The sequence below is a fragment of the Plectropomus leopardus genome, chromosome 4, assembly GCF_008729295.1.
Source record: "Plectropomus leopardus isolate mb chromosome 4, YSFRI_Pleo_2.0, whole genome shotgun sequence".
Taxonomy (NCBI): Eukaryota; Metazoa; Chordata; class Actinopteri; order Perciformes; family Serranidae; genus Plectropomus; species Plectropomus leopardus.
The window spans coordinates 31922315-31940884 of NC_056466.1; the positions used below are offsets into that span (position 1 = coordinate 31922315).

At 41.9% G+C, this 18570-nt stretch overlaps 1 protein-coding gene across 1 annotated transcript in view; it reads left to right on the top strand.

The window, feature by feature from the left end:
- The window catches only part of LOC121942334 (FERM and PDZ domain-containing protein 1), a 28034-nt gene extending 10267 nt beyond the window's left edge, over nt 1–17767 (top strand). Inside the window, exons 6-14 of the mRNA XM_042485511.1 lie at nt 3113–3208; nt 4265–4390; nt 4662–4781; nt 5143–5279; nt 5581–5800; nt 7623–7805; nt 10730–10874; nt 12172–13458; nt 14250–17767. Coding sequence (XP_042341445.1) covers nt 3113–3208; nt 4265–4390; nt 4662–4781; nt 5143–5279; nt 5581–5800; nt 7623–7805; nt 10730–10874; nt 12172–13458; nt 14250–17761 — 5826 coding nt within the window. The 3' untranslated portion in view covers nt 17762–17767. The remainder of the gene's footprint in view (nt 1–3112; nt 3209–4264; nt 4391–4661; nt 4782–5142; nt 5280–5580; nt 5801–7622; nt 7806–10729; nt 10875–12171; nt 13459–14249) is intronic.
- Nucleotides 17768–18570: the final 803 nt, after the last annotated feature.

Consider the following 18570-nt stretch of genomic DNA (forward strand, 5'->3'; position numbering starts at 1 on the left):
CTGTTAATTAGGAGCACTATTGGAATATTTATATACCATGGTTCAGTTAGGGCAGAGATGGAGCAACAGACCTAAACTGTTCATTTTGCGTCGTCTAAAACCTTGCTTTCACTGACAAACATCTGCAAACTGCTCCTCTCATCCAGCGATGTGATCTGATCAGATATGAACAGATATTATCCACCCCGTGAGTGACAAACTGCTGTGGAGGAAAAAAAGAAGTTATACTCATCTCTGCCTGCCACACTGTGTTCAAGGACCTGCAAAAATGTCAGATTTTAGAGGATACAGAATTATATGATTATAAGATAATGATTTAGAGAAAAACAAGGCCATCTCAGAGCCCCATCTGGAGCAAGCTGCTGCAGTTGTTGTAACTTTGCATGGCTCCTGTGATTGTAAATACATAAAAACAGTGTGTAGATTCTTTTTCTCTGTTTTTTTTTTTTTCAATCAACACTTTGCACAATGCGAGCTGCTTCTGATGGGATTATGCTCATTTTCCTGGAGCTTCTGCTATTGCTATGTTTTTTACATACTAACCAACTAATTCAGTGAGACTGTAACTGCTATGCTGTATCCATTGACGGCTGTATCCATTGACGGCCCGTCCCTGGCTGTTCAGCAGTGGATATCTCTGTAGTACAATATATAACGTCAAAGGTGTTCTTCACACACTGTTTATATCCAGCACAAATTAAGCCCTGGTGAAATGGAAAAAAATTAAATATCACAATATTTTTTACCAAATATGTCAATATCAATATGCAAAAACATTGCAGGGCTTACTATTGGTGCTTTCAAAAAATATTTACACTATGAGATTTTTGATAATCATCAGTTATAGGGATATAATGACTAAGTGGGTAAAGGCAATCACAAGACTTAGAGCAGTCTGGGAAGGGACTGTTTGTTATTTATGAGGGAGGAAGAGCTGTTAATTTTTTAACCTCTGGAGAGGGACTGATGTTTTTATTTTGGCTTGGGGTAGGGGCATACAAATTTAAATGGTTGTATTTGTGTTTATTTTTGGATTTTCAAATTTTCTACGGACACCTTATATGCAACAAATGCCCAAAGAATCTCACCACATGCCGTTGTATTTTCTGATTTGCTGCTGTGTTTCTGTGCTGCTGTTTTAATTTTGTGTTGGGTTTAGTAACTTGCTGTTTTCATTTGCCATTGGGCTTTACCCTCCAGGTTCATGATTTATCAACATTACTGATACAACAGTCAGTGCTTTAAAAATGGGATTTATTGTTGCCAGTTGTATGTTTGAACAATAACAGGGAGTTATGTTTTATGATTGATCGTTATTATTCCACACTGCATGCAGTTTTTCTCCTCTAAGCGGTGCACTGGTTGGTCAGAGTTCACATCCTGCCAGCGGATGTGAAATTAGCTGGATGAGGAAAACCACAGAGGCTGAAGTGCCCATTACTAATCAGAGAGAAAACACCGATCAATATCTGCCTCATCCTCCAGTTGTAATGTCTCTGATTACAGAACAATAAGCAGAGAGTTAGTGAGGGGGGGTTTGGGTGGGTTGCTGTTGTTGAAATGGAGATAAAACGAGAGAAATGGAAGATGGGAGGATGACAGAGGAGGGGTTGTCTAAAATTTGAAAGCTCTACGTTTGAACTGGAAAATGTACAAACATTAATGTTGCATTACACCACAGTTTCAATACAGAAAAACACTTTCTAAAATGATGAGAGAACAGGGCTGAGGCAGGAGAGATGACTCACTTCAGTGAACACGCCGGGCACACAGAAACAGGCCGGATGCTCTGTGAGAGGAGCTGAAAATGAAACGGCTTATTTCTCTTTGGTGCACTTTAAGTATTTTGTAATTTCCAAAGTATTTAAATTTCTTTATTTAAAATTACAAAACGTTTCTGTGAAAAAGCAGAAATGCCTGTCAAATTTTCCAATTAAAGTCCAATAAAACACACACATATGTCATTAGCGGCATTTCCATCCAGCTGTTTTTATGTGATTTTTGATCTGCACAAAGTGGAAACAGAAAAAAAAGTTTTAAAGCTTGGCCAGGAAGGAAAAGTTTGTGTATTGATCAAAACAAACAATGACTTTTAGGCAAAAAGTGACAACATGCGATGGCAAAAAAATAGCAAATAAATCATGACTTACATGAATGCTCACAGAAACATCACTGAAGAGACTAAAAATAGCAGCACATGAAAACATCATATCTGTGTGAAGCGCTGAAAAGACCTTACCTCAGTACCTTCCTCAAATTAAAAGATGAAACAAACAGAAATGTCATATTTCCATCATACCACCAGCTGTTTTGTCTCGATTACTCAACTCCGTAGCGGATGGATAGGGCATTAATTCTTTTGTCGATATTCTGGAAATTTGGCTAAAATTTTAAAATTACACCTAGGTGTGTCATTTGATTTTAACCTTATTTTATAACTTTATTTTTATTATTAGAATGTGCAATTATCCATGTGCAATCGTGCGATGTTGCTCATTCAGAGACCTTCGTGGCCCCGACTGCCCCTCTGAATTACTGTCTGATGTCATCAGGCAGGAAGCTGTCGGCTGTTAGGGTTTTATAGCTTTTGCTGTTACTCTCGAACGACCTTCCTGATGAACTTAGATTTTCAAAATGTATCTAATTTTAAATCTCTGAATCTTAATTCATATTTTTAGGCTTCTGTAACCTTTTTCACTTTAGGTACATCCCTCAGCATGTGTGCATGCAGCTCAGTTTATATGTATGTGTATAAAATACATACGTGTATCGTGTATGTGTGTGTGTGTGTGTGTGTGTGTGTGTGTGTGTGTGTGTGTGTGTGTGTGTATTTCTTTTGTTGTGTTTTACATTCCTTGTCTTCCTTCTCTGGTTTTGAATAAGAAATTATAATTTAATTGAGGACAAACATTCTGACAGCAGAAAAAGCTATCTGGTCAGATCTACACCAACACAGAGAGACAGTCTGCTTCTTTTCTTGACTCCATCTCATATCTCCCTGTCAGGCTGTTTTTACAATCCCCCTGAACCAGCAAGCTTTACAACACTCACAGATCGCACACAGTTTCATCTGACACTTCCCCTGACCTCTGACCCCGTGTCTGCTTTGCAGGGCAACTCGCTGCTCTTCTTGCCTAATGTTCTGAAGGTGTATCTGGAGAACGGGCAGACCAAGGCCTTTAAATTTGACCCCAACACCACAGTCAAGGTACTATGCAATGTTAGAGTCTGTTTTGATATCCATTACTAGTTATTATTATTTACTGTTAATACCAGATGCTGATCAGCTGTAGTAGAATTTGGAGGGTTAAGAAAAGGAAGCCGAGGTTCATGATGTGCCCATTTGCGGTTCTTAAGCAAGTCAGAAACTAGAGACAATTTGTATGCTCACGTAACCCTTAGGGAATGTTTGGTGCATTTTATGCGCTTTTCATTCTTTACTGATCATTTTGTCTGTGTTCTTGCCTATGGCATAAATTATGACAAGTTTCCTGGAAAATTTTGTGTATTTTTTAATCTTGGAATTTCCATCTTAGCTCCTACAATAAGTCTGAAATACACCGTGAAAACAAAATTATTACATTCAGACTGTTAAGTGCAAAAAATGCGCCACTGAAACCCATTCAAACTGCAATTTTGGATCCCACAGCCTGGGCTTTTGCCTTGGAATGTGACGTTTTTATTATTTTCCACCTGATTAAGTCATTTTTGCCATATTTGTCATATGAACAAAATACATGCTATTTCCACTAGGTGCACTTTCGAAATCAATGTTGCCGACAATCACTGACATATCTCAAACTGTGTTAATAATAATTTTAAAAAAAAATCTACTTTGCATGTAGTATATTGAAAATAATTATTTTTTTCTTCATCTTAAAACATAGTGGTATAATGACAAAAACCTGGCATTTAAAGGGTTAAGATTCTGAAATTTGATATTTATGATTAGCACTGTTGTTGTAATATTAAAGTGGGCCCTAAGGGTTGTTATAAAACAAAATATTTTGACTGTAGGAGTTGAGGAAGCCAACTCTGTAAATATGAATTAATGTGATAAACTGTCAAGTCTGCAGGAAGCTTCATATTTACTCTCCCTCCGTTTTATCAGTATTAGATACACTGTACATCAGTATCATAGATTTGCCAAACACTCCAACTTCCGCTTGCTTCACTGAGACGTACAATCCTCAGCTCAGCTCAGCAATTGTTTCCTGATGTTATCAAATATTGTCTCTCAGCTGTAGTTTTCTGTGTGCATCAGGACATTGTGATGACACTGAAGGAGAAGCTTTCTCTGAGCCGCATCGAACACTTCTCCCTGGTGCTCGAGCAGCAGCACAGCATCACCAAACTACTGCTGCTGCATGAGGAGGAGAGGATACAGCAGGTACACACACGAACACACACACACACACACACACACACACACGCACGCCAATAATTGTTTTACACTTCTACCTTAAAGTACATGTGTACACTACAGCTCCATTTGTTAGTTGGTTAAACCTGTGGCAGTACTAATGCTTTTACCTGCATTCAACGACACACATTTGAAGCAATGCATACGTGCGTGTGTGTGTGTGTGTGTGTGTGTGTGTGCGTGTGTGTGTGTGTGTGTGTGTGTGTGTGTGTGTGTGTGGGTGTGCGAGTGTCTTCAGGTGGTCCAGAAGAAAGAAGCCCATGACTACAGATGTCTGTTCCGTGTTTGTTTTATGCCCAAAACCCTCCAGACGCTACTGCAGGAGGATCCCACTGCCTTTGAGTACCTCTACCTGCAGGTCGGGCCATACATCACCTCCAGGCTGCAGCACTTGTTGGAATTCATACACATTCTGCATACACATGCACATTCATATACACACCTACCTTTAAAAAATATACATACATAAATATACATAAACACACACACACACACACATATATATATATATATATATGCTTACTTAAATAAAACATAAACCCATGCAAATCCCAGACATAACAAAAGCCAGTCTGAATGAGTGGGTGGATGGTCCTGAAATGTGCGCGAAACATTAGAATGTTTCTCAAATTAAATTTTAACTGATTTACAATGTGGTGTGTGTGTGTGTGTGTGGGTGTGTGTGTGTGTGTGTGTGTGTGTGTGTGTGTGTGTGTCAGGGGGTGAATGATGTGCTGCAGGAGCGCTTTGCAATAGAGATGAGGTGTAACACCGCCCTGCGGCTCGCTGCGCTGCACATCCAGGAGCGCCTGGCGAGCTGTGGACAGTCACCAAAGACCAACCTGAAGATGATCACGTGAGACACACATTTGAACTGAACCAAAAAGCAAAGTGGGGTTCCATGCTGGTTCTACCTTTTTGGTGGGACAATAATAAATATTTACAGAACATGTTTTTTGAGCAGCACTCTGCTGAACAGTCACACAGTTACACAAGTTGTATCATACAGCTGCGGCTTTGTAGTACACAGCCTCTCAGGTGAGCGTCAAAGATGCAAAAAAAGGTTTGGGATAAAGAGGATGCTTTTCCATACTCTAAATTCACACATCCTAAACGCAGACAGCTCCTCTCAGCGTGTGTTTGTGTGTTTGCTCCAGGAAGACGTGGGGCATTGAGAACTTTGTGTCGTCCACCCTGCTGAGGAATATGCGAGAAAAAGATCTGAGGAAGGCCATCGGCTACCACATGAAGAAGAGCCAATCACAGCACGATCCCAAGCAGAAGGGTCTGTCAGTGGATCAGACCCGGATCAACTACCTGGAGGAGCTGAGCGACCTCAAGTCATTCGGAGGGAAATCCTTCAGCGCCACCATGATGGTAGGTAGTTCAGCTGTTCACTGTAAAGTAGGGCTGTCAAAAATCATGATTAATTTTATTTCTGTATATCCGGACTAATCATATTATTTAATCACAATTCAATTGTTCTGTATTTCAAAAAAGTTTTGATTCCATATTGACAAGGCAAAGCAAGTCTCACCAGATTGTTAAGATTAGGAATGAAAGAACAGCATTCACACTCTTCAGGAGTTCCAGTTCAGTTGCTCTCTGTGATTCATACAGGTCCTGTATGCATGAAACTATTGTTCTCCACAACCTGAGGACGTCACATAGACCCGAGTCTTCCACCGTGTTGGCTGGTCTGCAGTCCATTTCTACCCATTTAGCAGCTGTAGTTCACATCTTCGATTTAGTTTTATCCACATTTTCATTTGTGGAGATTCACACATTCCAAAACAGAGATTTGCTGACTTTGCCGATGCGGTTGCCCACTGACATCAGTGTTATTAGCTCCACCTTTGTGCTCAGCTCTTAGGTGGGAACAATTAGACTGTTTATGGACTCTAATGTGCAGAAATATTCAAATATGATACAAAAATCTAATTTATTAACAAAAATAACACATTTATAATGCATTAGGGCTGGACAATATGGCTTTAAATAATAAGGCAATATTTTAACTCTGTATCAGGATACATGATATATATATATATATCGATATATTTAAGTGTCTTCTAAACTAATGTTAATTACTAAAATACAAAATTATTAAATGAACTGCTGTTACAATAAAATTGAATGAAGTTTCTACTGTCAAATAATGAAGTTGAATACACTACTGTTATAATAGCATTTTAATTTTATTACAGGAATGTAAAGGTTAAATAAAGTACTTTTATAATGACATTTTTAAAAGCATTGTTATAATTAAATAAATCAAAGATAACCCACTGTGCTTTTATTTTGAAGGACCTGGCTTGTCTCAGACAGGAGGTGTTGATGTTTTTGCTGCGGACTTGAAGCTTCCAACAGTTGGATGTTAGCATTAGCAGACAGTTAAACAGATACTGCCGCGCCTTTAACCGTGGGGATTCATCTCCAGTTCAGATATTGATAGTATTGGCAAATTCCAGTAGAGCTCCATAGTCGCAAAATGTGACTTAAAAGTCACACTCTGGAGCTCTGCAAAAGCCCTGCTTTGTGTGTGTGTGTCGGTGAGAGGCAGAGAGCTGCAGGAGACAGAGCAAGAATGTTGGTGGCTTAAAAAAAAATAATGGGAAAATTTATACTTGATGTTCGGGATATAGTCATTTTTTAATATACGTATATATAGTGCATTCGATATATTTCCCACCCCTAAACTTCATGCAAAAAACTTCCTGGTTTTGCCCCAGACTGCATGGGACTTGCATAAAGTGGGCATGTCAGTAATGTGTATCCACAATTTTATTCAAATACCTTGAGGTGAGAGGTCAAGGGGCCACTGTGAAATGGCCAAGCCGTTTTTTCTTGTCAAAATTTATCCTAACTTTCTGAAAAACTAGCATGACATGGTTGGTACCACTGGATTCACTGGACAGGTCTTCATATGATACCAGTATCATCACTTTAGCTTTAAAACTCAGGCTGGTATAGCCTCTTAAAGACAGGAATGTTGGACAGGATTGATGGCGATTAGCGCAGTGTAAATTAAAAAACGCAATACATAGGGACCTTAATCGCATTAGAATTAACGCATTAACTCTGACAGCCCTGCTGTAAATGTATATTTATTTATTGTTGCAATGTGGTTGATTGAAGTTTCAATCTTCTCAATGTCAACAATTTCTCCTCCTCCATCTCTCTGCTCCCCACCCCTCAGCTTCAGGACAGGGAATCAATGGTGACCTTGTTGGTGGGGGCGCGCTACGGCGTGAGTCAGGTGGTCAATCACAAACTGAGCATCCTGTCCACCCTGACAGAGTTCACCAGCATCACACGCATCGAGCTGCTGCCTGAATCCGACAAGGTCAGCCTGGTCAAGATATACCTGCAGGACATCAAGGTGAGAGCAGGAATATGCAAAGTACTGTAAACCTCATCATAAAGCATTTTTATTTTGAAGTAACTGAATCAGCATCACAAGCATTGCTGCAGAGGGGGATTATATTAGGTTGTGTACCAATTAGCAGTATGTGCTCAGCCTTTGTTGGTGCAGTTGATGCATCGGCACTTTGGCCTCTTTCAAGGTCTGAAGCTCACAAATCAAACAACTTCTTTAACAGTTATGAATACTTGAAGCATGAAATAGATATAGTGTAGCTGTCATCTTTAATAGATTAATTAACCCTTATTGCTCTGCGCACAAAATGCGCTTTTAAAAATCAAGCTTTAAAAAATCAAGCTTTAAAAAATAATATAGGTAAATAATACGTTAATATGATTTTCTACTTTCTTTGAGTAAATTTTTTAACCAACGTAATCCTAATCATAAATATCAAATACTTACTAATTTTCATAATTTTAACCTTTTAAATACCAGGTTTTTGTCATGATACCACTATGTTTTTAGATGTTGTAGATGTTTTTTTTGACGATCCCAGCCTGGGATATGTCAGTGATGTGCAGCAGCACTGACTGTGACAGTGCACCTAGTGAAAATACCATATGTTTTCTCCATACGCCAAATATGGTAAAAAAAAAAGATGCCATGAGGTGGAAAATAGTAAAAATCCTAGAATGACACCCAGAAATAATATAATGTATGTTTTTGTGCTTTGATGGCTGTGGAATCAAAAATTGCAGTTTAAATTAGTTTAAATGGCACATTCATTTGCACAACACATTATGGATGTTATAATTTGATTTCCACGGTGTATTCAGACTTACTAAGGAGCTGAGCTAGAAATTCCAAGATTAAACAAAAATACACTATCTTGACAAAATGTATCCCATATGCATGAATACAGCCAAAATTATCAAAAAATGAAGAATTAAAAGCCGCGTAAGATGTGCTAAAGAGTCCCTAAGGATTAAATCAAAATTTTTGTTTGGGTGGACAGCAGAGGTGAGGCCAGCCCTAAAAAAAGTCCTAAAAAAGAGTGAGTGATGAAGTGATGAGTGATGAGTGTTGCTGTTTCCCACTGACCCTTGGACTCATGAAATAAATGGGCGCTGACTCAGTGACAGAGCAGTGGACTCTGACCGGCTTGTATTAATGTATCCCTCACTTTCTGTAACCAGTGGGGCATGAGAGCTTGGTGGAGCTGGCGAACCAGTTACACTCAGAGTTTGAGCTGCTCCCGTCTGACCGTCGATTTAGGGTCAGATTCAGTCTGAATATTTAGAAGTCCTTCATTCCCCATGCCATACAGGCATTAAACACAGACTGAGTGTATCAGAGATCACTACTATTTGATAAGATGTGCTCTCTTTTATTATTTGTGTAACTTATTGCTCCTGTCCCCCTATTTTCTATATTCTCTCTTATATATTGTACATTTATACATTTTTAATGGTGTATTGTATTATTTGTTTGTACCATTGAGAGGATCACCTCATCCCTTTGTTTGAGGAGCAGCCGTGGTATGACACAAGCCTTAAATTAAAATGTTATTAGCTGCTATGTGTTATAAAGTCAGAGCGGGTGCTGCTACAATAATACAATTTTCCTATTGGTAATTGTCGCCAATGAAACATTATATAAACTCTCACTGTCAGCTGAACTTGGCTCAGAAAGTGGCCGAAAACTGTGAAGCTGCCACCAGTCACGCAGGAGCGTAACATTACAACCCCACCCGGAGCTGAAGAGGGGAGAGGAGGGTTGTGTTAAATGATAAGTGGAAACAACTCCAGAGAGTGACGCTGCCTCCTGCTGTCTGACTCCACGTGTTCTGTTCTTTAATGAGTATTTACATGAATTTTGGGCCGGACTGCAACAGGGCCAGCTCAGTAAGTTAAAGTTGAGGCAAAATATATTCAGTGATGGAGTACATGCCAGCCACTTCCTGTTTCAAATTAAAAGCATTGTAGCACCCAATAATGTAATAATTTCCTGTAAATGCAATAATACCCAAAAATGTAATAACATTTGCACTTCTTTGCTTATTTGCAATATGTAGTAAAACCCAATAATGTAATAATTTAACTTATAATGTAATAAAATGTCGTGACATTTTTACCATAATACATAATTTGGAATTTAGAGTGTGAAATATACCTAGAAAAAAAAGTGTTAAAGCAGTTTGTCAGGCACCCCTTTAAAACTAGAAAATCCATAATTAATTTCTCATCAATAGGGATTTTAATTTATGACATCCTTACCTAATATCAACATATGACTTGCCATCTGTCGTAAATTTCAAATTCTGCTTAAAGTCTTTAGTTTACATTTCCAAAACATAAAATAAGTGTCAATTGTTAGTGTTGTCGGTAGGCTAACACAACACTAACAGTAATATATATTTTGTATGCCTGCACACTTTACATTTCCAACAAAAAAAAGCGTACTATTTCATTTTACTACATCATTAGTTTTGAAAAATGACCTCAAAGGTTATAAAATTGTCACTAAAAATGTTATTATAATACCAGCCAGGGCATTTTATGACACCATTATACAAGTTATTACATTATTGGGTTTTATTACATTTTTGATTAGGTAAAGCGCAAGTTTCTTTACATATTGAGGAAATTATTACATTATCGGGTACAAGTCCCCTAGCGTTTCATACACGGCGCAGTCATACACCAGGTTTTGACCTTGTCTTGTTATTAACCTGTTAACATTATTTGGTAGAATCCCTCCAGTAAACAATTTGTAGACTTAAGCAGCAAAAGAAATGCCAGTTTTTTCATCATGTAATGACCCTTTTTCAGTGTGACAGTTTTGCTGTATGCTGAGTGTTTTTCCACTGGTGAAATCGTCTTTCCATTCCCCCTATTTCCACTTCTCATCTCGTGTCATCTTGTCTCCTCTCTCAAACAAAGCCCATCACATTACTACTGGAGTCAGCAGCTGCCAAAGACATGTCCTGCCTGATCGCAGGGTACTGTCGAGTGTTTGTTGACCCCAACCTCAACATCTTCCCCTGGATCCATGACTCCAAGAAGCACAGAGTGTCTGCTGAGGAAGGTACACATTTATACTGATGTGCAGCCATAAAAATGATTCATATGTCTACGGCTGATCAGTGAGCGATATGGCTTTAAATTAACATTGTGATAGTTTAAAGCTATATCGGGATACACAATATATATATTGATAATGTTAAATGTCCTTTAAACTAATGTTAACTACTAAAATACAAAATCATTGAATGACCTGCAGTTATAATAAAATTAAATAAAGTTGCTACTGTCATATAATAAAGTGTAACACACTAGTTATAAAAACATTTATGAAAAGACAATTATGAGGAAGTTAAAGTACTTTAATGATGAAATTTTAAAAAAGTATTGTTATGATTTAAGGAAAGCAAGCCCCATGGTGCTTTTATTTTGAGGGACCAGGCTCATCTCAGGCCAAAGGTTTAGATTATTTTTGCTGTGGACTTGAAGCTTCTGGTAAAAAGTTGTATGTTAACGTTAGCAGACAGTTAAACAGATTCTGCGGCACCTTGTGTGAGCGGGCAACAAACAGATCATATATTGCAAAGATTTGTTGAAGTTGAATTGATGCTCTGTGGTTGCAAAATTGGACCAACCAGTCGCAATCATAGCTCTGCATGTACAAACACACGCCTCACCTGCTTACGCTACCATTCATTAAGTTAAACTGTTACCACAGCTTTGTTAAATGGGATGATTTTTTCTCTGTAAGCTGGAAACAAACTAACAGCTCTCCAATTCAGATATTAATTGTATTTGCAAACCGCAGTAGTGCTCCATGGTCGCAAAATGTGACTAAATAGTCACAGTCTGGAGCTCTGCAAAATCCCTACTTTGTGTGTGTGTCTGTGAGAGGCAGAGAACCGTAGGAGAGAGCGAGAGAACCAAAATGATTTCTCTTGAGCTTCTCTTGGTGTGAAGATGAACAGCTGGAAATGTGCTGCAGTTTGTTTGTATGAAGAACTCCGGCTCAGCAGCCCACATACAGCAGCTACCTCACTGTCCCTTGTGTTTTGAGTCTTTTAAAGGACACTACCGACCTTTTATTGATGCAGTCTCAGTGTTCCCGTTGCTAAGACTTCAATAAGCACATTCTTATAACTGTCATTTTATCCTGTAAAACCCTATAAGGCAGACATTAGTTGGGATAATTTATACTCAATGTTTGTGATATATCATGTCATTTGATATATAGTAAGTGGAACAGCCTGCAGTAAGTCGAGTATAATTGGATATATCGCCCATCCCTACATACCTCCATAAAGTCACACCGCAATGTTCTGTACAAGCTGTCTCCTTCTCATGTCGCTGTGTGTTCACAGGTTATGTGTCTCGGTGTGGCAGCGACTCAGAAACCTCCTCAGACTTGGACATGGAGCCACTGGTCGCCCAGGTGTCCCATGACAACAGGCCCTGTCCTCGAGGTAGATCCTCGTCAGACCCCGAGGGAAGAAAAAGAAAAGACAGAAACACAAAAAGAAACAAAGATGGCAAAGAAAAGGGAGACTGGGAGGATAAAAGGCAAAAGGAAGAAAAGGACACTGACCCTGAGAAGGAAAAGAAGAGAGAGAGTAAGAATGAAGACACAGAGCACAAGGAAGGGGCAGAGAGGGCGCACGATGATCGACAAAGGAAGGTAATGGACAACGATGTGAGGGAACAACAGGAAAAAGTGGGAGCAGGAGGTGAAATGGGAGGAGGAGAAGAGGTGCGAGCAGCGGAGGAGCAGCCATCTGAAGCATCAGATTCCTGTCATACTGACTCTCGTGTCCTTACCAGCCCCTCCAGCGACTCCCTCGATGCTTTGGAGGAAGATGACTTAATTTCATGTTCCTCTTCCTCCGTCCATCCCAATGCTCCTGCCCACAGCCACTCTTCCCTTCATCTTCACCCCTACACCCATGGGCACGCTCAGCCCCACCTCCTCGCCCCGCCACCGGCTCACACCCACCCCCTCATCCTTACAACTCAGGACAGAGGTAGAGAGGGCTGCAGGAGGTCAGGCGACGGAGCTGATCCCCAACTCCTCGCTCCTGTCTCCCCCTCCTCCAACCTTCAGCAGAAACATTCAGGTAACCTCTGCTCTGACGACACCTCCCTGTGTTTCGCTGACCTCTCCCGCCTTGTGGACTTCCTGCCGAGTCCTCCAGAGGCCAGCGAGGAGGAAGATGAAGAGGAGGAGTTGAGGAGGAGGAGGAGAAAGATGTTTAAGGAAACGGGCGAGACGCTGCGAGGAGCAGGTGAAAGAGGAAGCGAAAGCACAGAGGGCAGTTTTAAAGAACACCCACCGTCCCCATCTCCATCCTCCCCCTCCTCCCACATGGAGTTTGTGTTTAACTTTGACCAAAGTGACGCACGCTGCTACTACAAACTGTGCTCCAACATCACCCCCGACAGCGCTCGCAGCCTCCCCCACCCGCTGCAGAAGAATGAGGGAGAGGATTGGGACGGGGTTGAGGGAGATGAAGTGAAGGCGGTTGACCTGGAGCCTGTCCCCATCCTACATCCACCTCCTGGCTTTGGAGACAGCAGCTCTGATGAGGAGTTCTTTGATGCCAGAGACGGATTCACCTCTCCTGAAGACCCGACCTCCGGGGCCGTACCGAGAGGTGAGTTTTCATTGATTATATGAATCCTCTGTAAATTGATGAAAACACAGACTGTAATTTTGCCTTTGCTGCCATCTAGTGGTTATGTTACACCACAGCAGAGACAACAGCAGTCATTTAAGGGAGCACTACTTGAGCCTTACCTTACCTTACCTTCTTTTTTTATGTGTACCGTTTATTTAGTTTGTTTTTTGTTCTGTAGCTTTATATACTTCATAGAAGAAGAACTTATGGATTTATGGAATACAGAAGGTAGACTGTTGAAAGGTAGAAGGTTAAAATAAATATACATTTTTCAAACACATGAAAAATCAACTTATTAATGAAAGTGTTTGTGATCAAATTAAAAATGTAATCAGTTGTTCCACTTCTCTCTGGCTGGCGGGTGACACATGACAAAAAATTGCAGCCATTCCCTTTGTCACATTTGGTATATATTTTAGTTGTTAGTGGTTTCACTTTAAAGAGATTTTCCCTCTCAGCCATGGGTCTTTAACTGAGGGGCCACAACCCCTAGGGGGTCCTCAGAGGTACTGCAGCCATCAAATTTTTTTTTTTTTCCAAAAAATAAAAATATGTCTGAAAAAGACATTAAATGCAATTGCAGATTAATATAGGTTCAGTTTCACATACAGCTCAATTCCATATATGCAGCAGGGGGTCCTTGCTCTGTCTCTTTAAGGGGTCCTGGACCTGAAAAATGTTGAAGAAACAAGAAAACATAAAAAGCTGTTTTTGATGTACAGTGTCTTTTACATAAGTTTAGCTGAGCCTTTTTTACTATCTTGCAGATATCAGCACAGAGATGAAACTAGACTTCCTCAGCACACTCAGCCTCAGTGACATCAGAGTTTCAGTCACAGATGCAGACAATGAAGACAAAGTGGAGGAAGAGAGAAAAGGAGGAGACGAGGAAGGAGGAGGCGGAGAAACATTGTTCCAGCTCAGAAAAAGGTGCCGGAAGCGCCGTTCCTTCATGGAAACTGATTACACCTCCACAGTGTCATATCCAGAGCCAGATCCAGAAAAGCAGGGCCTGGTCTCTAGTAGGCTTCATAAAAACCTGTTGGCAGAAGCCAGTGATGCACAGATGCTGTGTTTAGATCCTGAACCTTCAGAGCAAACCCAAAATCCCAGTCCTACTGTCTCCTCTTTGACTCACTCTGAAGGGGAACCAGCTCAGCTGGAGTCAAAACCCATCTTGCCCATAACCCGCTCACGTGGACCTAGCTCTCCATGTGGTTTGGACTCCAATGAGCAGGCTAGAGGTCCACTGGCCCCCTCCAGGAGCAGGAAACAAGAAATGGAGATGGAACCAGATGCAATGGAATCCAAATCAGTCACAGATCTGGTGAAGGTAGCAGCTCCCACCATCACAGTTGTCCGCTGTCGGGTGGATCCAGATGGAAAGGAGAGTGCTGATCGGAGGGGTGATGGGAAGGAGGAAGGGGAGGAACAGGAAGAGATGAGTGAGGGGAAAGAGGAGGGAGAGAAGGAGGAGACAGCAGGTGTGTCAGGGAATGGGCCGTTCACTAAACACATGTTTTTGCCAGATAGCACAGAGGAATGTAAGGGGGGAGGAGAGAAGAAGGAGGGGGTGAGAGGGTACTCATCCAGTTCAAAGAGACCACTCGTAGGTGCTGAAAGGCAGCCAGAGGCCAACACACTGCTGACAAGTTTGATAGACCTTAATAAAAAGAGCAGTAATGGCCTTTTGGGAGTACATCTGATTGCCCTAGAGCAAAACAAATACGCAGAGGAACATAAACTTGAAGGTGTGTGTGAAAAGTCCAGCCCTCCATCATACTCACCACCACCTGCTCCACCCTCAACACCGCTACCTCCTAAAGCAGTTCTTCACAAATCCCAAAGTGACTGTTTTGTGAGTGAAGACAGTGGCATGGAAAACCCAGGGACTTCAACCAAGATGTCTTTTTCTAATTCTGAGGGGATGCCACTTGGCAAACAAAGTCACACCAGTAAAGCGCAATCAGTTGTAGACATCAGGACCAGTGTTAATGAGGATGAAGCCATGGGTGGTGTTAGCTCCACTGTGACCACTAGTGATGAAGTTACTGACAGCAACAATTCAGACAATGTTTTTGATGATGAAGAGGTGAGTAATTCCTTAAATTCTAGTTCAAGTGACAAGAAAGATGACTGGGCTTTAGTTACAAAGCATAGCATCAGTGGAAATTCAACCACAGCAAGTAAAGGTGAGTCACAAAAGACTGTTAAGTCTCTTACCAACATGGAAACACATCCAAAAATGTATTCAGTAAATTCTGATTATACTCGAGCTATAAACTCTATCACTGCAAAGCTTGGAGCTGCAACAAGTGCCACCTCTCCTACGTTTAGTTCAGGTGCCAGGTTGCAAAGTGAGGTCACACATGGAAGTTCTTCATGTTTGGATCAAAATGAAGACGAACCCAGAAGTGATTGCACTATGCCCAGTCCTAGCTTAGCAAAAAGTAACACAGCCACATTCCATGATCTCTCCAAAGCGCCTCCCTCCCCAACTCACTTCCTTTTTCAGACCTGTTCTCCGAGCATTATCAGTCGCTTATCTGCCTCGACACTAAGGGAGAAGATTCAAAAGTTGCCCCTTTACTTATCGCGCTCCCAGGAAACCGTCACCCAAGCTGAAGTAGGGAATATAGCTCAGAGTTCTGCTGAGGACAACAGTAGAGACAAAGTTGAGATCACCATCAAAGTTACGGATGTTGATGACATCACACAAACAGTGGAGTTCGACATGGGCACAACTGTAGAATCAGTGGAGTCAGATGATTCAGATGCAACAGTTACAGGATCCGAAGTTGATGAAGAGTTTTTTGTTGAAACAAGCTCGGCAAAGAGTTTTCATTCAGTGTCAGAGGTGAAGGAAGTAAGCTCTCCTTTGCCTGTCCAGACTGAGCCCAAACCTCAACACCAAAATCAGCTTCTGTACACTGGACCCAACAAGAACACACCAGGACCAATAACCAAGCCTCCAGCCTCGATAGCAAACAGACTCCAAAGAGACACTTCAGGCCTAAAGATGAACACTCCTGGTCCTATAAAAGATGCTCCAAAGATGAAGTTTACAAGTCCAGATGAAGACTTTCCAGGTTATAAGTTGAACAATCAGACACGTTCTACTGCCCCTCCGATAGTGGTCACTACACAGAATCTGAACGGGCCAGGACTCCCTTTTCATAGTCAGTCACAGAGAGTTAGACGGACCAGTAGCGACAGACCTTTGATGGGTCTTTGTAGGCCCACAGAGCAGAATTCAAACTCAGCAACAACACCTTCTTCAGGCTGTAAGGTGTTTACCATCTGTGAGGATCCGTCCCAGACAAAGAGCCCGGCCGAGTTGGAGACTTCCCCACCCTTGAAGACTGAGTTTGGCTGCACTTCTGTGCTAGCGTCTGGATGCGAGTCAGTTGTGGAAGGGGTGCAGGTGCCACTGGATGCTTGTGGTTGCCCAACAGTTTATACCAACTGCTTCGGCAGTGGGGACAGCTTTGACGAGGAGCTAACAGTCTACGAGTTCTCTTGCCGCACACAGAGCAGTGGTGTGACTCAGACTTCTGGATCAGGTCTCCCTCTCATAACCTCTCCAAACGTTCCCAGCTTTCTGTCCACCTCCTCCACCCACTCTCCCTCCTTCCCACGCTCCATCCTTTTCTCTTCCTCTACCTCTGAACTCAGCCCTCTCCTCTCACCACTGTCTGACGTCTCTGACCGTTTCCTGTCACAAACACAAAAGGACACCATCAGTCGACTCGGGCAGCAGCCCTATCCAGAACCTCCAGCAGGTTTCCAAGTACTCCGCGTAGACGTGGACCAGCTCCTTTCCATTCTGGAGAGCAGTGGTGCTGACCGATCTGTAGCAGGCCATGGGGGTCGCCACCCGAGGGACACCTGCCCAGCCCACTTTACAGAGAACAAGAGGGTGCTCCAGACAGAGGCACGGCGGCTGATGTCAGGCTGCCAGAAGGTGGTGGGGATCGGACAAAGCCCAGAGGAAATGCTTTTCTCCCTGGCTGACAGTTTCCGGACCTTGGTGGAGTTAGCGGGTATATGTCTATGGTTCTCTGGTTGCGAAAGGTGTGACCGGAGGAACGCAGAGGCAGTTGCAGGTCTGGCAGATGTGGCCCGTTCATTCAGGGACTTCTGTCTGGCAGCGGAGCGAGCGAGCAGCAAGCGCAGCTGCCAGGACCTGAGCACCAAGCTGCTTGCCAAACAGTGCACCGCGCTCACCGCCTCTGTCTTCTGCCTCACACAGCTATTCCGCACACTCACTGCACTATGAGTGAACCCCAGCCTCTGAAGTCTTTTGAAATGACCTACAAGCAACCTGCGGTGTGTAACCTTTAGTACATGAGGTCAGCAGTGAGCCCACAGCTGCCGCGGGTGTGGGCAGGGAGTGACCAAGGACAGTTATGTTCAGGATGGGCCGCGTGAGCTGAGGTTCCCTCAGAAACACACTGGTGTCACCGAGCTACATGACAGTTCAAATGATCACAATAACTCTCAATCTCATAGGTTTTGAGATGGTCATGGTGCATGTGGTTACTGACTATGCTGTGCACGTACTGTAGCCCACAAACCAAACAGTCAGCCAACAACCAGACTGTAGAGTGGTGCAAGCTGCAAAAGCAGAATCTGCTTGCATTCCAGTATTGAGGAACTGATGTACTTGAATGTATTCTATCTATAATGTTTATTTATATATTCATTTAATTAAGAAGTTACTGCAGTGAGCAAACAAGGAATGTAGAGACAAGGAAGAAAGAACTTTGCAAATGTTTACAGGCATATCTTTAGATGGAGGAGTAGAGGGCCTTCTACAAACACACACAAGCACACGACCTCAAAAACACAGAGAATCCGTATGATTCCGCTCATACACAGGCCTTTTGTATGACTGATTGACCATGTCAAGATAAGAAACACTGCAGTTTACTGATGCTTCTATATCTTTACATTCTCCGGGCTTTCAGTGAGGACTTCTTTGAATGTTACTGTTTACAAAACCAAAAACTAGGGGGAGAAATTATTTGATCAAATCCCACAAATCAAGCCTGAAGCTGCATTTGCCATTTTATAACTCTAGTAACA